The sequence below is a fragment of the Desmodus rotundus genome, chromosome 4 (assembly GCF_022682495.2).
Source record: "Desmodus rotundus isolate HL8 chromosome 4, HLdesRot8A.1, whole genome shotgun sequence".
NCBI classification, from domain to species: Eukaryota; Metazoa; Chordata; class Mammalia; order Chiroptera; family Phyllostomidae; genus Desmodus; species Desmodus rotundus.
Window position 1 is genome coordinate 167,280,298 of NC_071390.1, and position 20,718 is coordinate 167,301,015.

At 45.3% G+C, this 20,718-nt stretch overlaps 1 protein-coding gene across 2 annotated transcripts in view; it reads left to right on the forward strand.

Annotated features, from left to right (window-relative positions):
* The window catches only part of CCDC149 (coiled-coil domain containing 149), a 98,234-nt gene that overhangs the window by 21,185 nt on the left and 56,331 nt on the right, over positions 1-20,718 (forward strand). The window contains exons 1-3 of one of the 2 annotated variants that reach the window (XM_024573742.4): positions 9,474-9,842; positions 13,317-13,478; positions 15,357-15,395. In XM_024573742.4, coding sequence (XP_024429510.3) covers positions 9,798-9,842; positions 13,317-13,478; positions 15,357-15,395 — 246 coding nt within the window. In that variant the 5' untranslated portion in view covers positions 9,474-9,797. Of the gene's footprint in view, positions 1-9,473; positions 9,843-13,316; positions 13,479-15,356; positions 15,396-20,718 lie in introns of those variants that run through there. The other variant, XM_053923390.1, reaches the window with a different exon arrangement.

A 20,718-nucleotide genomic window follows, 5' to 3' on the forward strand; every position in this document is an offset into this window, starting at 1 on the left:
CATCCCCTGGGGCATTCAAATAATCAAAGTTTGCCTGTCAAAAGTAATACTGGAGAGGGGAAACCACCAAGATGACTCCGAGAAAGATAGATTATTAAAAAAAATTATCTTAGAGAATGGCATTAGAGTCATTAGGTTACCAACTTGAAATTGCTGAAGTGTTATCTGAAAATTAGAGGTGAGCCCAGACTTAGGCAGGGGTTGTGGGAATGCTCAGGAAGCCGTTCAGCCGGAGACTGAGGTTTGGGCTCACACAGGACAGACGCGTACCAAGGGCACGGGCGAGTTGTGTGCGCAGCCGGGATTGCCGCGGGCCGGAGGACTTCGGCGCCCGGCACACCAGTGTGTGGTTGGTGCCATGTGGTTTTTTGTGCTGCAGATGCCTCAGCTCAGTCTGGCCAGGTTAGATATACTCGTACGTGTATCTCCAAGTGACAGTTTTTGTCTGCCTACCCGGAGCGGTGAATCTGCAAGACTTTAGGAGATGAAGGTGGTGAATTGAGTATATGGCCCTGTGATATAAGGAAGTGTTCATTTTAAGCGATAAAAATGAGCACTTCTCTGTACACATATGGAGTGTATGTAACTGGATGTTTCTCTTGGAAACATGATGCTAAAATGGGATTTAGAGATTGGGGCTTAATAAATTGATGGGTCCGGCACAAATAATGCCTTTTTTTTATTACAAAATCCTTTATTACAAAACCATAAGCATGTAACTCTGTAACATAGCAATATCATACTCAGGCACACCATATGACATTTTAGAGGAAATGTTCAAATTAAAACTATAAGTTATTGCACTCATATTATTACCCTACCAACCACACTCAAGCAGGCCTTATTCCTGCTGGACCCTGTGTATTACAAATATATTAGTAAATTTTAATATAATAGGTATATATACATAGTTTTCAGCTTAGTGAAAACTGAAATTTATTGATTTCTCAAATATTTATTGAGCACTCACTCTGGGGCAGGAGCTGTGCTTGCTCTGGAGATGCAGAGGCGAATGACCCTGGCGGCAAAGAGGCCTTGGCGGTGGGGAGGCAGACAGGTGGGCAGGGGGTGGTGCTGCAGCATGTGGCACTCTGATCAAGGTGTAGCCAGAATGCCTTGTGGCCACCGGGAGCCAGTTCTTACTCGGCCCCAAGGATGGCAGGGGGCTTTCCAGACAAGGACTTGGGAGCTGGGTCCAGGACAGGACAAGAAAGAGAGAGGGGAGGAGATCAACTATGGGGCATCTGTAGGTGGGACTGATGGCGACACAGTGGGCAGGAAAAGTCCGAGAGGTTGGCTGCAGGCATGTATTGAGGGCTCTTGGTTTTTTTTTTCAGTTGTTGTTCAGTTACAGTTGCCCCCATTTTTCCCTGTGAAGGGCGTTTGTTTGCCAGTCCCCTCAATGGAGACATTTTTAAAGAAGAGTGGCAGAGCCTAACTGATGGTTTGCAGAGAGACTGGTGCCTGGCCTAGATAGGCAGGGAGACAGAAGGAGACTGCTGAGCTGGTCCTGGCCAGAGGTCACCGAGCAGGGCAAAGTAGGGGTTCCAGGAATGGGGGTGGGGGGGAATGGCTTGCTTGAGGTTGGAGAAATTAGGTTGATTGTTGAATCCTGTTTACCTGGAGCTGCTTATTGGACGGGGAAGGAGGTTTTCCTGGCTGGAGGAGGGAGGGGAAGGAGAGAGAGGGCAGTAAGAGAGTGGAAAGTTGAGGGGGGCCAGGGGAGGAAATACCTCTGAGAGTGAGTCTGCAGGTGAGAAGTCTCTAAATTATTCCTGGGCTTGAGTGTCGCGTGCTCATGATAACACAGAGAAACCTTGTGGATTGGCGGACTATGTTCTCACAGCGGTGAGTGAGGGCAGCCTGGTCCCATCCGTGCAAGTCTCCGGGGACCACGAGTCACTGCTTGACGGAGAGGTCCCGCCTTGCCACCCTGCTACCTTCATCTCTCTCCACAGTTATCTGGTTGTAAAGCCATCCAGATAGTAATGTAGTATGTCAGATAGTCATTTAATTATTATGATCTTCCTTGTAGCAATTATGACTTGCTTTATTGCAGATAACAGTAAGCGGGTAGATAAAAGCCACTCAGTAGTGAAAACTGTGGGTTCCGTTTCCCAAGATGATAAGCCCAAGGCTACCTTCATGGTGTTTGTGGGCGGGCGTGAATTAACATCGACAAATGAGTTATGAGTTCTGCTTTAAAAATGTAATTGGAATGCAATTCAAAAGAGAGCTGTTTTTGAAAGGACAATAAAAATATTTCATGATATCTAGTATATATGCCAAAAACTAGGCGCGTATTATTGAGTTTATTCCATTTGAATTTCACGGATTACCCAGTCTAGTTGGTGTGTGGCCTTTTCCCTCTGCAGTTGGTAGGTGCACACCCCACAGCGGCCGCAGAAACTTCACCACCGTCTCCGTTTTTCTGTGTATGATTAATAGAGACTCTGAAATTAATTAAAATAAAAAGGATTGTTATTAAGTACCCACTGTTTGTTTTTCAACCTTTATTCACTCCCTAGAAGGGGAACAAGGTTGAGAAAGAAGCTCAATAGAATGGATCTGCTGTGGTGACTGTGGTGAACATTTACTGTTTTCTTCCCAGCATTCATTTCTCCTTCCCAACTGCACCTCCATTGAGAGGCTGTCACCACTGGATACAATCTGGAGGGGCAGCTCGAAGGGACACGATCTGGTTGGCTTGTCCTCCCCCAAGGCACAGGATGGCACTGATCTGCTGTAGGCCAGCTGAAGATGCCCTTGAGCAGAGAGACAGAAAGACCGACACATCATGAGTTCAGTTCTACCCCACTGGGTGGCCTCAGACCTAAACGTTTCTTACTGAGACCTGGTGGTCCCTGGTCCTGCCTCCAGCCTCCAGAGTCACCTGGCTGCCTACCTGTTTCTAAGTTTACTGCTCTGCCCTCCTGCCAAGTCTGTGCGTGCCAACATCCTTCCAGTAGATTCCCTCATTAGAGTGTCAGTTACTGTTGCTTATCACCCAACGATCCTGACGGGTGTACGCAGAGAACGGTCTGGCTGTGTGACCCAGTCGCCCACTAAAGTGATGTTGATGCCAGCTGCCTTGGCTGAGTCTAAGCCCATGTGTGCGTCTGGTAGCAACCTGCCAAACAATATTGTGTTAGACAAGGTGAAAACAAACCCCACATTAAAAAGAGCAAAACCAGTGTGTGCTTTGTAGGCCTGACAAATCAGATCAAATTGCAGGATCCAGAGGCAGCCTGCAAAGTGGGGGGCCTGAACCTCAACCACCTAACCCTCCATGTGTGTGCTTGGCAACAAATTCTACCCAAGGTATATATAGTCCAAGACAGTTTACACCACAGGGTTGTCAACACGCACAGATCCAGAGAGGGGCCCTGAGACTGAAAATCTATTCTGTAAGCAGAGGGCAGGAGAGACTGAAGAAAGAGGCTGGCCACTCCGGCCTGGTAACTAATGGAGGTCATTAAGGGAAACTTACATACGGAGATTGTCTTGGGCAGCTGCAAGATGAAATGGCTCTCTACGCCCACTAGGCAGGGGCCAAAGAATGACATAGGTAAAGGAGGGGCATAGTGTTGGGTACTAGCAAGTGAGTGCTACCAGGTGTGGGAAGTTACTTTACATGCTGAACAGGTCAGGACGACAACCAGTTCCAAGACCCAGCATGTAGCAGGAGATGAGGGGTTGCTGACTTATGTCAGAATGAGCATCAGTTACGGTCAGTCTCTGAGGGGGATTTGTAGGAAGCAACCTCTGTTCTGGTCCAGGCCCAACTTGAGGGACAGACAGTGGTCACATTGTGGAACAGTCTCCCCTCCACAGTGGTGTCAGGATGAAATTGTCTTCCTAAAAGCATTCTTAACATTACTCCCCTGGTCCGAGACCCTTGGGGCTCCTGCTTGTTGGAAGAATAAAATGTGATCTCCGTCCAGGCTGTCCCTGACCTGACCACCACCTCCCTCTCTCCCCAGCTCCGTCGCATGCAGCTTTTATTCCCTCCCCCACCCCCCGACCCCAAAGCCAGCCCAGCACGGTCTCCCTGTTCCGACAAAGTTTTTCCTGAGTCTCACCTCTGTGCTTTGCTGTGGCTATTTCCCTGCCCAGGATTATTGTTTTCTTGTCCCCACTACCTGTCACAACTTCCCTTATCCCCAAACAGAAGGAATTCCTCTACCTGTTTTTTTCAGAACTCCTTTGAAATGTTCCCATCTTCCTCCGTCTCCTTGAGGACTTTCTTTGCCAAGCTGTGCTCACTCTCCTAGTGACACAAAGTGGCAATAACAACTAACGTGCATGCAGTCCTTACCGCTTTCAATGTTTTACATGTATGAGTGAGTTCTTTTAAGTCTCACACCAGCCCTCTGAAAGTACTATAATTATATCATTTGGGAACCTGAGTCACGGGGAAGCTAAGTAATCGATCCCATGGTTAGTGAGTGGCAAAACCAAGGCTGAACTCAGGTATCCCACCTTCTCTGCCATGTTCTCAATGTCTTTTCTCTGTCTGGGAGCCTTGTTTGTATCTCCTTACAGAACTTAGCATACTATTACTAACAATAGCTACTATTGTTAGTAACTATTAGTAAATGATGGGCAGGCTCCTTATTATCTGTTTTATTATGTTAATAATTATGATTACCGTAAAAAATGTGCCAGGTACCATTGTAAGTCCATAGGCATTTCTGTCCCTCTAGGAGGAATATATACCTCAAGCTGGGAGTACGGAGAGAGTGCTGAACTCGGAATGAGAAGAATCCTCAGTTTAGGTTTCAGCTGTGGGTCCTACCAGCCAGCCTTGAATAAGTCAGTACACTATTCTGAGTCCTAGTTTTCTCATCTGTAGAATGACGGGCCTGGCTTAGATGATTCCTATGGTCTTCACTAGCTGTGAGTTTGGGAATCTGTAAAATGGGGACAATGCTACATGTCACAGGGGTGTTGAAGCTGTAGTAATATAATGCATGAAGATTTCTCATTGACTTCAGACAGATCCCCAGCTGTGTATCATGTCTTGTTCTTAGTGCTGGGGATGGGAATGAAAAGCAAAGTCCTTGCTGTCACAGAGGGGGAGATACCGAATATAAACCAGTAATTTACTATGTAACTCAAGGTCAAGTTCTAAGAGCTGTGAAGGAAAGTATGAGGGGTTGAGAGTCTGAGGGATGGCAGATGGGGTGAGCTTTCTGAGAGGACATTACAATGGAGATTTGTACGAAGCCAGGGAGCAAGCAGCACAATGCAAGCGGAGGGAACGGCAGTGCAAAGGCCCTGGGGTTGGAGTGGGCTTGATGTGGTCAAAGACTGCAAAGGAGGCCAGGGAGAATGCAGAGCAGTGAGCAAAGGCAAGTGAAGGGACTGGATTTCGTTTGAAATGTAATGGGAGGCCATGGGGGATTTTGAGCTACCACATGCTGCCATCTGTTTTCATCTTTCTGGTAGGTGGGCAGAGGCAGGAGGTGGAAGCAGGAGGCTAGGGCCACAGTCCAATCAAGAGGTGATGGTGGTTTGAATGAGGGTGATTGTGGTGGAAGTGGGTGAGTAGTATTCTAATTTGATGTATCTCGTGAAGGTAATGCCCATAGGATTCGCTGATGGATTAAATGAGGGCTGGGAGAGAAGGAGAAGAGGCAAGGATGACCGCAATGTTTCCATGGAAAACTGAATGTGGTTTGCACCATTTACCAACAGGGAAGACTTGGGGAGGGGCAGGTGCAAGGGGAGACCAAGGGCTCAGTGTAAGATACCTCTCAGACGCTCAGATAGGCATGCACAGCTGGGCATCAGAGGAAGGCGTGTGGGTGACAGGGCTGAGCTGGTGAGACTGGCACAGAGATGACTGTGAAAACCATTGGATTGAATGAGATCCCTTCGAATGGGGTGGGGGTCATGGTGGGATTAGAGTTAGCCAGAAGACAAGGGCTAGGGCCCTTGTCACAACTGCCACAGCTGCAGGCGCAAGTTCTCTTTGAAAAATAGTGTCTCATATCTGTGATTCATCTGGTGAAGACCCCAGTGTGGCGAGCCTGTCATCCACTCAGCCAGCCTGAAGTCTCAGGGGTGTGGAGGTGGCCGATCACTGAGCAAATCCACAAGGGGCTTCTTGCCCCTCAGCCGCTGCCCCTGGAGTCAGATTGAAAAGGTCCCCTCGGGGTTGCCAGTTTTCCACACAGGGTCTGGAAATACCATGGATTAAACTGCATGGCTTTCAGTTCCACAATTATCTCCAAGAGCATCTTGTTAAAAAATATGATTGGCCTCAGGAGAGGTGATGTGTGGAACCGCTAATAACTTATTTGGTACCATTACGGAATAGTGAAAAGAGCCTGGAATTCATAGGCAGGAGTCCTAGTGTGAGATGACAGTTGTTAGTTATGTGACTCTGAGAAAGGCAATTCATCTATTTTGTCAGTAAAATAGGAAGAAGTTTTTGTCCCACTTGTCATATAGTGTTGACTAGAAAATGAGAGTGTCTATGACAGTGTTTTGTATGCTGTAAATGCTATGAAAATAGCATCTTTAATTTTGAAAAAGTTTACACAGCCAAAGTTTAGCATTTCACCTTTATTTCAAGCTCACAGTAGATTCAGTGAGGTGGGTTGAGCAGGTATTAATTAATCAGAGTTGTGCCTCAATCCCAAAGAAATGGCGAATTATTTCTATCACATAATGGCCTTTATTTGGTGCCTTTTATACCTAGTCATCACTCAAAACTCACTCCAAGCATCATCTCTTCCCTGTAGCTTTTCCTCTCTGCCTACTACCCACCCACCAGCCGCACTCTTGGCTCTCTTGGTGCCTTTCACTAAATATTTACTGCCTGAATGAAAAATGTACAGAGTGGTTCCTTATAGAATAGTAGCTTTCAAACTTTTTAAATGACAGTCCACAATAAATGCATAAAAATATGCACATATATGTATTTTTTCTCACACACATATCCAGAAAAAGTTCCATGAAGCAATACTTACCCTTACTGCACGGGACTCATGCAGAGGTTTTCTGTTCCATTCTGTAACTTTTTTTTTTTTTTAAAGAAAGTGAGGTTCTGCAACTGAATTGATTTCACTGCCCAGACTAACGTATCGTGCCCCACAGTTTGGAAAACACTGTTATGGAACATGCTGGCAGCCAGGAACCTTGTTCTTTGCCAGTCACTTGGGTCATCTGTGAGGTTTTCCCTGCTCCAGCATCCGTACTAACCCCAAAGATGAAAGAAATTAGGAGGCTGTGGGAACAGCAATTTAGCATTATGGCAGCTTGAACATTTACTGCCTGGAGAGTGCTTTTAGTTTTTCCTGGACTACGTGAGGAATTCAAAATCTAATAAGTGCTTAGATTTGGGGCAATTGCTGTGTGAGAAAGTCCTGATTTTAGTCCTACATATACCATTGAGACTATGTAGACATTTGCAAGGGTGACTTTCAAATAGAAGTTAGGTTCCCTGTCCAGAATCCCTGGACCCCAAATGTTTCAGCTGCAGGAATTGTTGGCATTTTAAAGGAAATGCAATAAGCACACTGTATATCTTGTATCACCCCCGGTAGAGGCGTAGGCAGAGCGCATACTGAAACACATTGATTTGACTTCAGCGAATGCATGAATATTCATACTCAGTGGCGAAATGACCAGAAACAGCCTCACATCAGCTGAGGTCATTAACAGGATGTGAATGCATTTGCAAGTTTTTAGAAATTTGGGGGTTTCCCAAAAATCCATCAGGGATTGTGGAAGTAAAATTTTGTTTTCCCGGCTTCATGTTTTTCCTTTTCAAAATCAACGGGAACATTTGTCCCTTTAGGATACCAGTGCTTGGCTCAATGCCTCACACGTGGGAGGCACCCAGAAAATAATTGTTGAATGAATAATGGAGGCCGACTACAGCTTATAGAAACCCCCTGTTACGACCCAGCCGCTTTTGAGAAAAGAGCCCTCTAGTTCTCCTTGAGGCCCCCTCTCTCATCTTATCCCACTTCCCACAAGTGGATGGAGACCTCATTGCCTCCGTTTGGCTGCCTCATGAGGAGCAGAAGGGAGAGACGCTTGTGGATTTTTTTTGTTTTTTCCCCTTCTTCCTTCAGGCCTTGCATCTGAGGAAAGGAGAGGCAGGCCCACTAGTTTTAGAGGTGAGGGGGTTGGGTGAAAAGATAAATAAATGTTTGACCCATTTGTCCTAGGTCTAAAACATAGCCAAATGCAAAATTGCCCTTTCTTAGCTTTCTTGTGCTGGAAATACAGCTCAAGGTAGTAACCAACATTGGGAACATTCTGAGTTTCTTCTGGGTGTGTGTGGGGACGAGGCACAGAATGCCTAGTGTGTCAGGAATTGGGGTTTCACAAGGTTGGCTCTGAAAAGATCTGGGTTCGAGTTCTGGCTCTGCCAACCCCTTGGCACATTACATAAACTCTTCCATTTAAGCTCCACATTTGTATTTAGAAAATGAAGGTAATAACATCGTAACCTCACTGTGTTCTTGTGAAGACTAAATGTGATCATACATGGAAAGCATTTGTCACCAGACTTTGGTTTTTTTGTTGTTGATAGTGATGGTGAAAATGTTAATCCTAGCCAGAAGCACAGAGCAAGAGCAAATACAACCTCCACCATTTCCCATTCTTTGATGGGGTCTGTTCAGTCAGGATGGTCTCAGTTATGCTCTGGTAACAAACATCCCCGCCTCCCCCCGCAAACCTCTGAAACTTCACACTGTGAACGTTTATTTGTGGATTGCACAGATTTCTCCATGGACCCAAATGACTCTCCAGGGCAGTTTGTCTATGTTGGCTCCATTCTCTAGGCTGATTTGTTCCTATGGCACCTCCATAGCAACACATGCTCACCTAGCAACAGGGGAGGAGAAAGCTTGACTCTTAAGTGCTTCCACCCTGGATGTTTCTCTCGTCCCTTCCAGTCCCATTTTATTGGGTAAAGCAAGTTACATGGCTTTGCCTTCAAAGAAGCGGGGAAGGACAGTCCTTCCTCTGTTGTCTGGAAGTCAAGGGGACCTGGAAATGTTGGAGAAGAGGCACTCGGGTTGACCACATAGACATTCACCCTTTTTTCACTCTTGTAAACACAGCTCCAGTGTCCCTTCCAACCAGGCGGCTTAAGCCCCTGCTGTGTAGAGATTCTGGCAATGCCACTGTCATAGATGATCTTTCAGAATCATGGAGCTGGTCTGTCCTAGACATGGCAGAGGAAGCAATTTTTGGGTGCTTCAGGGGAGTCATACCTCCCAGACCAGAGCCCTTCACCCCAGTGTTTTCCCTCACACCCTTCATCCCCAGTGATATGGGGTGCTAGTGTTAAAATTATGGGTTCCTCAAGTTGGAGGGCACCCTGGGAACACCCCTCATACTCCAAATGTGGAAACTGAGGCCCAGGCAGTGTGTGCTTGCTGTGTTCCTTGTGTTCTGTGGTTTCCCCAGGGTCCCAATAGTTTATGATTAGCTCACTGTTAGACCTACATCTAGATGGAGGCCTCCTGCCCCACCTGGTGATTTTCTGCTGTCCACCTCCTCCAACATCCATACCTAGTCATCCTCCTTTAGGAGCAGAGACATCCCACACACTTGGCTGGCCTGGCTTTTCGTGCTATTTTTGGCCCAGGGGCAAACTCCTGAATTTGCTGGTTGGTTAGATCTCCAACAGCAGGATCTTCAGCGTCTTTTTTCTTTCCTTCCAGGTTTTTGTTGTTTATTTCCAGTTCGTGAGATAAGAAGTGGGACAGGCTAACAGCCACCATCGCAGGGACTATCCCATCATCACCGTAGGATGAGAGTGAGAAATGCCATCCCCTCCCCCAGAACCCACCAACACACACCGCCCAGAGGTTCCTATTGCCATTTTATTGAGACTCTGCATTTATAGGATGTTTGGACAGATCAGTAATATATAGTTCATGTTTATACTTGGGTTTTAGTGAGATAGCATTGGTTAGTAACATTATCGAAATTTTAGGTATACAATTTGATGTCTGTATACTGTCGTGGGCTCATGACAGTATAGCTTCCTTCTGTCTAGCTTCCTTCTGTCACTGTGTATTTGACCCCTTTACCCATTTCACCCCTCCCCACCCCCCTTTCCTTCTGGTAACCACGATTCTGTTTTCTACATGTGTGACTTCTTTTGTTTGTTTTGTTAGTTTGTTTGTTACTTTTTTGTTATATAGTCTCACATATGAGTGAAATCACGTGATTTTTGTCCTTTCCCATCTCACTTGTTTCACTTAGGAGAATGTCCTGGAGACCTGTCCATGTTGTCGAAAATGGCAACGGTCCATCTTTCGCATGGCTGAGTGGTGTTCCACGGTGTCCGCGCACCGCACCTTCTTTATCCTGTCTTCACTTGATGCACACTTTGCTTTATTCCATGTCTGGGCTATTGCCAACAATGCTGCAATGACCATAGGGGGTACATCAACATCAATAGCTATTAGGGTGATGCTTGTGCTGGTTTCACCAGAAGATGGCACAGACACCCCCAGAACGATTCTGAGACCACTCCGTGGTCCTGAACTTGTGGATTGCTGCTGGCCTCTCAGTCCTTCCAAACTACTGTAGCTGGTTCTAACTTCTGAGACACCATGAAGTGTAGATGGGCATGAGGATCACCTGTGCCATGTGCTAACTGAAAATTCCTGAGTCAGTCACCAGAGACTCCGATTTAGTGGGTCTGGGCAAGGGCCCAGGAATCTACATTCTTAAAAAATATGTTATTTATTTATTTTTAGTGAGAGGGGAGGGAAGGGAGAATGAGAGGGAGAGAAATACTGATGTGTGCGAGATATATTGATTGGTTGCTTCTTCCACACCCCCAGCTGGGGACCTGGCCTGTAACCCAGGCATGTGCCCTGACTGGGAATTGAACCACTGACCCCTTGGTTCACAGGCCAACACTCAATCTACTGAGCCACACCAGCCACCGTGGAATCTGCATTTTCACCAGCATCCCAAGGTGATGCAGAGCAGTGTTTTCCAGGGCTCCTTGTTGATGTGGCCACACCAGGCATGGGGGCTAAGGGGAGGCATCCCACCTCCAGCCAGGGCAGCACCACTTTGAGCTGTTTTGGAAATGAGGTTTCAGCCTAAGATGTGTTTTGATGATAGAAATAATTGAGGTGGGATACAGTTTTTGAAATTCACTGTTCTAGACCATAGAGAGCAAACAAAAGAGCGACCCAGCAGCGGCTGTCTAAAGACGGCCTTTTGTGGAGTGGCTTCATCTTCTACACAGAATGCATTCGCTTTCTTGCCCTTCAGTGGAGTCATAATTGTCCTGTTTTCCATGCCCCGAGGGGAACTGGACTGCAGCGATCCTGCTCCTCTGATCCTGGTCCCCAGGTCTTGGCAGAGGCTCTGTGCCTGGTTTCTGCCAGGTACCTTAGACCCACGGGAAGGGTACACCACTTCCAAGGCCTCATTTGGACCAGGCCCTGGGAGAGGAATGGCTTCTCTCTTGGATCCTAAGGGACCACAGTTCAAGATCGGGGAACTTGAATTTGCACTCTGCAGGTAGTGGTGGCCCTGACCTGTTCTCTGTCAGTAGACCGGATGTTACAACTCAACTTGTCCACTCCCCCTTACAATGTCTCCACGCCACTGGGGTTTTCTTCCCCAAAGGCAGAAGACACCAAGTATCTTTGGGGCTTCCTGCTTGGATCTGATAAACTGAAGGGACAATACTAATAGCCCTGACAATGGAGGCTGCTGATTAAGGGCAAGGAACTTCAGGCACAAGGGCAGGTCTGTTCAATTGTGTGTAAACGGTATTTTTTTTCCTGTGAAGTCTCAATACCTCCCTTAGGACATGGTAGCTGAGGTTTCTGAGCCACTTGCCTTTGATATTTACTCACTGGGGATTTTACTCTCGAGAAATCACTGTGGCAACCGAACCATTTTGCCTCCATGAAGATGATGTCAAAGTCTTAAAATCCAGGACGTTTTAAGGCAGGGCTCCAACCTCATTACTGCCAGGGATAAGATTCATCCAAGGTGGAAGTGTCCTCTCTGAGAACACAAATCCGTCTCAGAATGGCTTTTCTTTCCCCTTTGTTTTGGAAGCTAAGCAATTATTTTTTTTTTTAAGGGGGAAAAATTGGGCTAATGCACAAAACTCTCTTTTTCCCCTTTCATTTATTTGAAATGGAACTTAACAAAGTCAGTTCCAAGCAAGCACTGTATATGAGTAATACTTTTTGTCCCTGAAAGAGCACTGGGCAAACGGCACGGGGGTGCTGATTCTCTCTGCTTTGTGCGGGCGTCCGCAATGACAAAGTGCTCGTGTCAGAGTGTATAATGAAACTATAAATTGTTTTCATGAATGCTCTGAATTTGGTCTTTTATGGGGCAAATTCAAAAGGTACTTCGTGTCACGTTTCACACATGTGAGCAGCACCAGACTGCGCAGCGTGGCCAATAGAAATGAAGAAGTCCCGCTCAGGCTCGCCCTGGCCCATGCGGCGGATGATTGTGGGGGGAGGGTGGTGTGAGGTAGGCAGGGAGGTAGGGAGAAGGAGGGGCAAAGAGTTCCCAGAAGGTACATCTGAATGTTTGGGGATAATTCAAAATGTGGCTAAAATACTGAGCTCATAAAATTGGGGGGGGGGGCGCACTGTGGACACAGAAGTTGTACAAATCTTGGCCAAGCTGGTGAATGACGATTCTCAAGGGAGAGTGTCCGCTGCCGCCTGGACAGGGGCAAAATATTGCAGAGATCTATGGTTCAACTAAATTATTTTTAAGAACATTTTTGTGTTTTTTAAATTATAAAAGCCATATGGGTTTGTTCTAGAAAATGCAGAAAATGCAGAAAAGCAAAAAGGGTAAAATTTTAAAAGCATGCCAATAAATATGCTACCAAACGATAATTGTTAGTAAAGTACAAATGTGTTATTAAATGTCTTTCTGTGTCTATCATTTTGCAAAATTTAAAGAAAATTTTGCATAATCTTATCTGGATATATACATCCTTTTTAAACAAAATTGGGGCCCAGCTATCTATTTATTCGGCTATATAGCTCCTGAAAAGTGTTCCACTATTTTACCTATTTGTCAATGAAATGGTTTTATCAGCCCCAGTTTGCCAGAGTTCACGAACATCCAGACTTTGGTTCTGTCTTGAGGGAAGTAGGTCAGGCACTGTGCAGCCTTTCAGTGCGTGTGTCAGTTACTGGCAGATGTCTCTGGGTATACGCTCTCTGAAAACAGAAAAAGCAACAGAACAAAATGAAAAACCAGCCCGCAGGGTGTGTTACACGCAGGCCCGCTGACGTTTTGACCGACAGTCACTTGGATTTATTTTGCAGTACCTGGTGTGCAAAAGGAAGCTGGAGAGTAAGAAGGAAGCCCTGCTGATCCTCTCCAAGGAGCTGGACACATGCCAGCAGGAACGGGACCAGTACAAACTCATGGCCAATCAGCTTCGGGAACGCCACCAGTCCCTGAAGAAGAAATACCGAGAGCTGATTGTACGTATCACATCACAGTGACGTTCCTGGTCCCTCGTTAAGATAGAAAGAAGGCGTTTTAACATGCTCTTTCTTCAGAAAAGGATTGAATTTAAACAATTCCAAAGCGGAAAAATTAAGAAGTGAAAGTCATCATCCCTATTTCCTCCACAACCCAGTTCCATGGGCTAGTCATGTGTACGTCCCCCCACACTGCCCGCACGGGCACCTGTGAAACATGCACACGTGTGTATGTGTTTGTGTGCCTGTTTACTTATTAATTTGTTCATATGGAGTGTTTTTTAAGAACACTTGTGTTACAAATCTGCCCTGTCTAATACAGAAACCACATGTGGTTATTTAAGTCCCATTTTAAATTAATTAGAATGAAATAGAATGGAAAACTCGGGTCTTCAGTTGCATCCCGTTTCATGGGCTCAGTGGGCGTCGGCGGCTGGCTGGTGGCGACTGTGTTAAGTTGCGTTGCTGTGGAACGTTTCGTGGGGGCTCCTGGGTCGGCCGTAGGATGTTCCCACGGCTCCAGAGCGCTGTTGGATAGCAGTGCGTGCATGTGCTTGTAAAACTTGCTCTTTTCATTCCACACTTTGTTTTGGACGTCTCTCGAGGTCACACATCCAAATTTAGTTCTTTTTTAAAAACAGTTGATTAGTAATATTTCCACAATTTTTAAACTTTTATCATGAGCATTTAGGTTCTCTCTAGGGTTTCATAGAGCAAGGTTTTTAAGGATACATTTTACACGGAAATGGAGGAAACCGACAGCACAGCGCTAGTTTGGATTCTTGCTCCTTTTTATTTCTCATGGACACAGCCTCCTTTTTAAGCGCGGGCACTGTTGCTAACATTGAGCCGCCTGTGCTAGGATTACTGCGCTGCCCTGGACCAGAAACAGAGTCACAGATTCCTCAGGTTAAAGTAATGTTGATGGATATTTGGACAGTATCAGATAGCAGTGCACTTGCTCATGTAGCATTTGCTCATTCTCCAGAGTATTTGTATTCCTAGATCACCCACAAGGGAGAGAACTGAATCCTTTTAAGACAAAAAGTCTGATAGGACTGGAAGTTCTCAGTTAATTTTATTTTGATCATAGCCTTTCCACACTCCTCAAATTATTCTATTCACAGAGAAAACTCAAGTGGTCTAACTGTTTAAAAAGGAACTCAACTCAGACAAAATGAAATATAAGTTTGGCTCTGCTCAAAAATAATTTTGATAAATCTAGTTGTATTGTTTTTCAGTTCAATAGTTTTATTTTTATTTTATTTTTAAGGGTTTTTGTTGTTGTTATTTTCATGTGAGAGAGAGGGGAAGGGAGAAAGAGAGAGAGAAACATCGATACCAGAGATCAAAGCTACAACCTAGGCATGGGCTCTGACCAGGAATCAAACAGGCGACCTTTCATTTTTAGGAGTCATGCTCCAACCAGCTGAGCCACACCAGCCAGGGCTGGTTCACATAGTTGGAGAAAATATGTAGGTTTGGTCCTAATTGGAACTTATTTCTTAGAGCAGGGGTGTCAAACTCATTTTCACGGGGGGGGGGGGTTGCACATCAGCCTTGCAGTTGCCTTCAAAGGGCCGAATGTAATTTTAGGACTGTAGAAATGTAACTACTCCCTAACTAGGGACAAGGAACTCGGCGCTGCCGCCGGGTAGAAACAAGGTGGAGGGCCGGACTTGGCCCACAGGCCTTGTGTTTGGCACCTGTGCCTTAGAGGCTTTTCCAAAACAAGTCTGGTTCAGTTTACAGTTCATTTTTTATAAGTGTATTTGAGCTTGGTCCAGCATATTTCTGGTTGCAGGGGGTGGGAGTTAGGAGGGTCTGAATCTAAGCACACTTTTTTTTAACTAAAATGTAGCATTTGTTTCTTTGTAGGATGGAGATCCGTCACTTCCCCCTGAAAAGAGGAAACAGGTAAGACTTATTCCTGCTCTTGGATAATTCTTAAATTGTTTGCCTTGGTTCCTTGCAACAGTTGGGGAGATCAGCGAGTTCCAGAATGTATAGAGAAATCTTTCATTTTGCAGAATCCTTCTGTACTTCTGGAGGGAGTGGGCGGTCGGGAAATTCTGACTGCAACGAGGGGATGGGGTGGGGTGAAGGGTGAAGGAAGCCCGGTGAAGTCCAACAGGGTGGAAGAGGACACCCCAGGTGACCACGTTGCCCTTCTTTGTTGGGAATACTGTTGGGAAACCGTGAGTGAGTTGAGGGTTCATGGTTATAGCGCTTCAGCTTACTCTTCCATGGATGGTACTCTTCTACTGTTTATCTTCTGCCACTTCAGACATGTTTAAAATTTTGTATTTTATTTGTACTTTATACTCTAGTTAGCATCAGGTGCAGGGAGTGAACATGTGCATACCTTACGATGTGACCGCCACAGTACGTCTCGGACTCACCGTCCACACAAAGTTACTGTGGTATTATTGACTGTACGCCCTGGGCGGCACACTGCCTTCCCATGACTTGCTGACTTCATAACTAGAAGTTGGTACTTCTCCCCAGCCCTGTCCCCTCTGGCAACCCTCAGTTTGGTCTCCGTCCCTATGAGTCTGTTTTTGTTTTGGTTTGTTTGTTCATTTGGTTTGTATTTTTGGATTCCACATGTAAGTGAAATCACATACTTGGCTTTCTCATCCTGACTTATTTCACTTAGCGTAATACCCCCTGTGCCCATCCGTGTTGTTGCAGATGGTGAGGTTCTGACTTTTTCATATTCCTAAGAAATAATGCACTGTGTACATGTACTACATCTTCTTTACCCAGTCGTCTATTGGTGGACATCTAGCACTTCAGACTTTCAAAGGCATCTGACCAGCAAAACTCACAAGCCACTTAATGTTCTTTTCTCCCAAGGTAGCCAATAGTGTTCATTGACAAGTTCAGTGTTTCCCTGCAGATTTCAGACGCCCACTTTCTCCACGAACAAATCCTTGTACATATACACGGATCTGTTTCTGGACTTCCTGCTCGGCTCCTCTGTGCATTCTCTGTAGTCCTGTGGTTGTACCACATTGTTCTGGCTCTACTTCATAGTGCTTTTAGCATCAGTTCAGACTCATTTCCTTTCCTTTGCTCATCCTTTTCAGGAAGATACACTTACAAACATTTTATTAGGTCCTCCTGATAAAATCCTCCCAACCCCCACCAAAACCCCTGCCTGTTGGTATTTTCATTCAGGGCTTTTTAACTTTATAGATTAATTTGGGGATAGTTAACATTTTCATATTGTCATGTCCAGGAATATTATACATCAAATTTCTTTTAATACAGTTGCATACATACATACATACATACATACATACTGCTTTTTCCAAAGATATCTTTGTGGGAACTTTCCTTAACTTCACCGTTGTTCTGTACTGACATACCTTGGAGTACAGCCTTTTATGGGTATGAAGGGAGCCCAGATGACGGTGATGTTAATGCCATGTGTTCTGTTATGGGAGGTCTGCAGCAGAGGAGAGCGTGAAAGCTGCTGGATGCAAATAAGGACAGATTTGTTTGGTCTCTTCGAAACTGTAATGGCTAATTCAACCTCCTGTTTTTGTTCATTGATCATATACCTGGCACTGCATATAAACCCCTTGGGTTCATTACCTTGTGATTTTTAATGCAGTGTTAATGATATGCCCAACACACACACACACACATACACGTTTACCCTTAAATAGCAATTCAGTCCTGTGCTCACCATTCAGTCATTCGGTTCTACTCTCTCCCATAATCTCCTTGCTATTTTATTTGATTACTTCACAATGCTTCAGGTCTGATCTAAAGTCACAGTTTTCTATGGAGCCAATTGATTTATTTTCTAAACAAAATTACACGGAAATTTATTATTAATGTCTAAAAATTGGGATCCTTAATCTGGCATTACTAGGGGCTTTTGTTTTTGTGGTTTTGGTGGCTGTGAGCAGTCATCCTTGCCATGATTTTGGAATTTGTTAGTGTTCATGAAGGAGTTTTACAGTGTAAATGAATTCACGTTCCATGACTCCGATGAAAGTTTTACCTTGGCTGAGGAGAATCTGATGAATTCCAGTAAGTCTGTCAAGCTGCATTGTTCCAGCTCTAAAAACAAACAAACAAACAACCCCCCCCCAAACAAACAAGTTCAGTGTCCTAAACACTGGCTTTGCAGATTTTAATATGGCTTTAATGTGACATTGAGTTTCTGTCCCGCCAGACTTAGTACGGTGCTGTGAGCTTGCATTCTGCACCCTGCCTGCTGGGGTTGGAACCGCTGACTTGCTGCATGAGATTGCATGCATTGGGGTGCAGGTGACAGAAATCTGAACAGTTTCAACAACATGGGAATCAATGACCTCACACAACCAAAAGTTCAGAGGTAGCACAGGCTTCAGATGCTGTATAGTCATCATGTACTCATTGTCTCCACTATGCCCCAGTTAGCAAATAAAAATACAGGACACTCAGATTGATCTGAATTCTAGGTAGACAGTGAATAATTTTTCAGTATACAGGTATGTTCCTGGCATTATTAGGGACATACCTATGCTAAACATTATTCATTGTTTGTCTGAAATTCGAGTTGACCTGGGTGTCCTGCATTTTATCTCACCACTCCATCACTGTGCCAATTTTAATGTCAACTTCCTCTTGAACTTTGTGTAAGTTTTCTTCTAAGGCTGGTTCCTCTAAGCAGGAGAGACAGAAAACCCAGCCCTGAAATATAAGTCTTCCTCCCACCCCATCTAACTGGGAGATTGTTGGACATATTCCTCTTCCTGGTATTCTGGCATTCACCGGGAGAGCACTACATTAATTGCCTTAGATTAAGCACCAGGGATGCAAGAGCTATGAGGGAGCCAGCAGTGGTACCCATCAAACTAACTGTGTGGCCTTGGGAAGGTTGCTTTGGGTGTCTGAGTCTCAGCTTTCTCATCCATCAGTTGGCAGAAAGTGGTACCCGCCGCATAGTGTGGCTATGAGGAGCAAATGAGATATTGCTAGTAGGGTGTTTTCAGTTCCATTTTTCTGGACTGGTGGTTCACAGACTCTTGAGAATCAGAGATATCTTTGAGAATACAGTGCAAACCATGAGCCTTTGCTCCAGAAATGGGACACATACATGCCCACAAACAGTTTTGCATTCATTTTCCTGGATTCACCCATTGCCTGCAGCCTGTTCATGGACCCTTGGGGCTCCTGGGACTGCACTTAAGAGCCACCGCTCTAAATGTATTGAGGGTTCTTCTCTGATATCAGTGGAAACAATACCACACCCTCCGTCTTTGTAGTGCTTTGTGCTTTTTTCCCAGAGCCTGTCTGTGCATGCATGGCTGGCTGGCTGGCTGGATGGATGGATGGATGGAAGGAAGTAATCCCCCAACTATCTTCTGAGGTCACACTGGCAAGTTGTCTCGCGTAAAGTCTCAAGGGCGCATTATGGGCATCATGGATTCGAATTTGACCCAACCACTTGCTGGCTGGGTGATCTTGTGTAACCTATCTGAGACTCAATTTCCTTCTCTTCAAAATGAACATAATAATGAGACATATTTGTAAAGTTCTTATGAGGAATTGGTATAATGCTTCCAGTGCTGACTTCCTTATACTTGGTGAGTGCTCCATGGACAGTGAAAAAAAATGGCTATTTTTATTTTTCCTGTGACTCGTCCAAGGTCACATTGCATGTTGACAGAGCAGGACTAGAAATCTCCTCACTTGTGGTTCAGGGTGAGTTCAGGTGTTTTGGTTCTGCATCCGATTCTTGGAAGTTTGAGTAGAGAGGAAGCATACTCAATATTTAATCCAACCCATTCTGCAAGTCCAAAGATTAAATGCTTTATTCAAAGCCCACTGCTTCAGAGTGGTGGATAACCAGGACTGGACCTAGGAATTTTTACCTAAGCCAGCGTCCTTTCCTGTGGTAAACAACACCTGGCCATAATTTCTTCCTGCCTTTTCTTTTTTTTTGTCTCTTCCTCAGAGGACAGCCCAGAACTTTCATGGTTGTGGTTCTAGAAATATAGTTGTCGAGGCTTTCTTTCAGAACTTAGAATCCTTTTAAAGACAACTCAATTTCCAATGGCAAATCACCCGTTAAAGAAGCCATGAAGAGATCGTGACAGCAGTGCCGTGCTAATAGCTTCTGGTGGGACATTGCAGTGACAGTTTCTTCTTGACACTGCAGGCAGAGCTGCACACCGAGCCCCTCTCACCAAAGGGTCTCTGACGATCCTTTAAATATTTTTGTTGTGCTAACCAAGCCGCCTCTCCAAAGGAGACAAAGAGAGGAATTGAAATGAAGATCTTGGGTTAATCTTTTTATAAAGTGGGATTTGGGGGGATCATAGCAAGCACATTTTTCTCACAAAAATTTCTCCTTGAACAAATAATCAGCTGCATCTTTGTCTCTTCCATTTATGATTTCGAGCTGAGAAACCACAGGAGGCATTCCTCCTGGACCAGGAGGGAGCCTTTGCTTTCTTCCCTTAAAAGGTGATGGCTTTCACTGATCAGTGTGGCTTAGTGGGTTGAGCGTCCTCCCGCAAACTGAACGGTCGCAGGTTTGATTCCCAGTCAGGGCACATGCCTGAGTTACTGGCTGACCCCCGGTTGGAGTGTATATATGCAAGAAGTAACTGACTGATGTTTCTCTCACACATCCATGTTTCTCTTCCTGTCTGTCTCACCCCTTCCCCTTTCTCAAAACTAAATATATAAAATCTTTGAAAGTAACAGCTTAGTTAGACAGTGGCATGCACCAAGATGACAACCCTGGAGAAACCAGAGCATAGTGTGGCTCTTTGTGAGGTGGGAGTGGAGGGGAGCATTTTACTTCAGTAGCAAAACCTTCTCGGCCAATCTTCTCTTAGTCCTCAATGATGCGGATCAGAGCAACTTCGTATCTGTGTCCTGGTTTGAGGCTCAAAACCCAAAACTGCCTCCAAAGATTTCGAGTGCTCTGAGATGTTTCTTTCTTGCCACTTTGAACAATACAGCATCCGGGGAAGACTTCCAGGGTCCAGCCTGTGGGAAGCCTCCCAAAACATAACTGTAACTTCCTACCGAGCCTTCGTGCCAATTGCTATAAACCCTTTGAATCCTTGCAACAATTTTGTAAGGAAGGTGAGAGCGCCCCCCAATTTACAGATGAGGAAATTTAGGCTCCACAGGTCTAAAGAGCTTGGGAGCTGTTAAGGGAGCCACTGAGTGGCAGATGCATAATCCTAATAGCCAAGATTAAGCAAACATGTATTTAAATAGC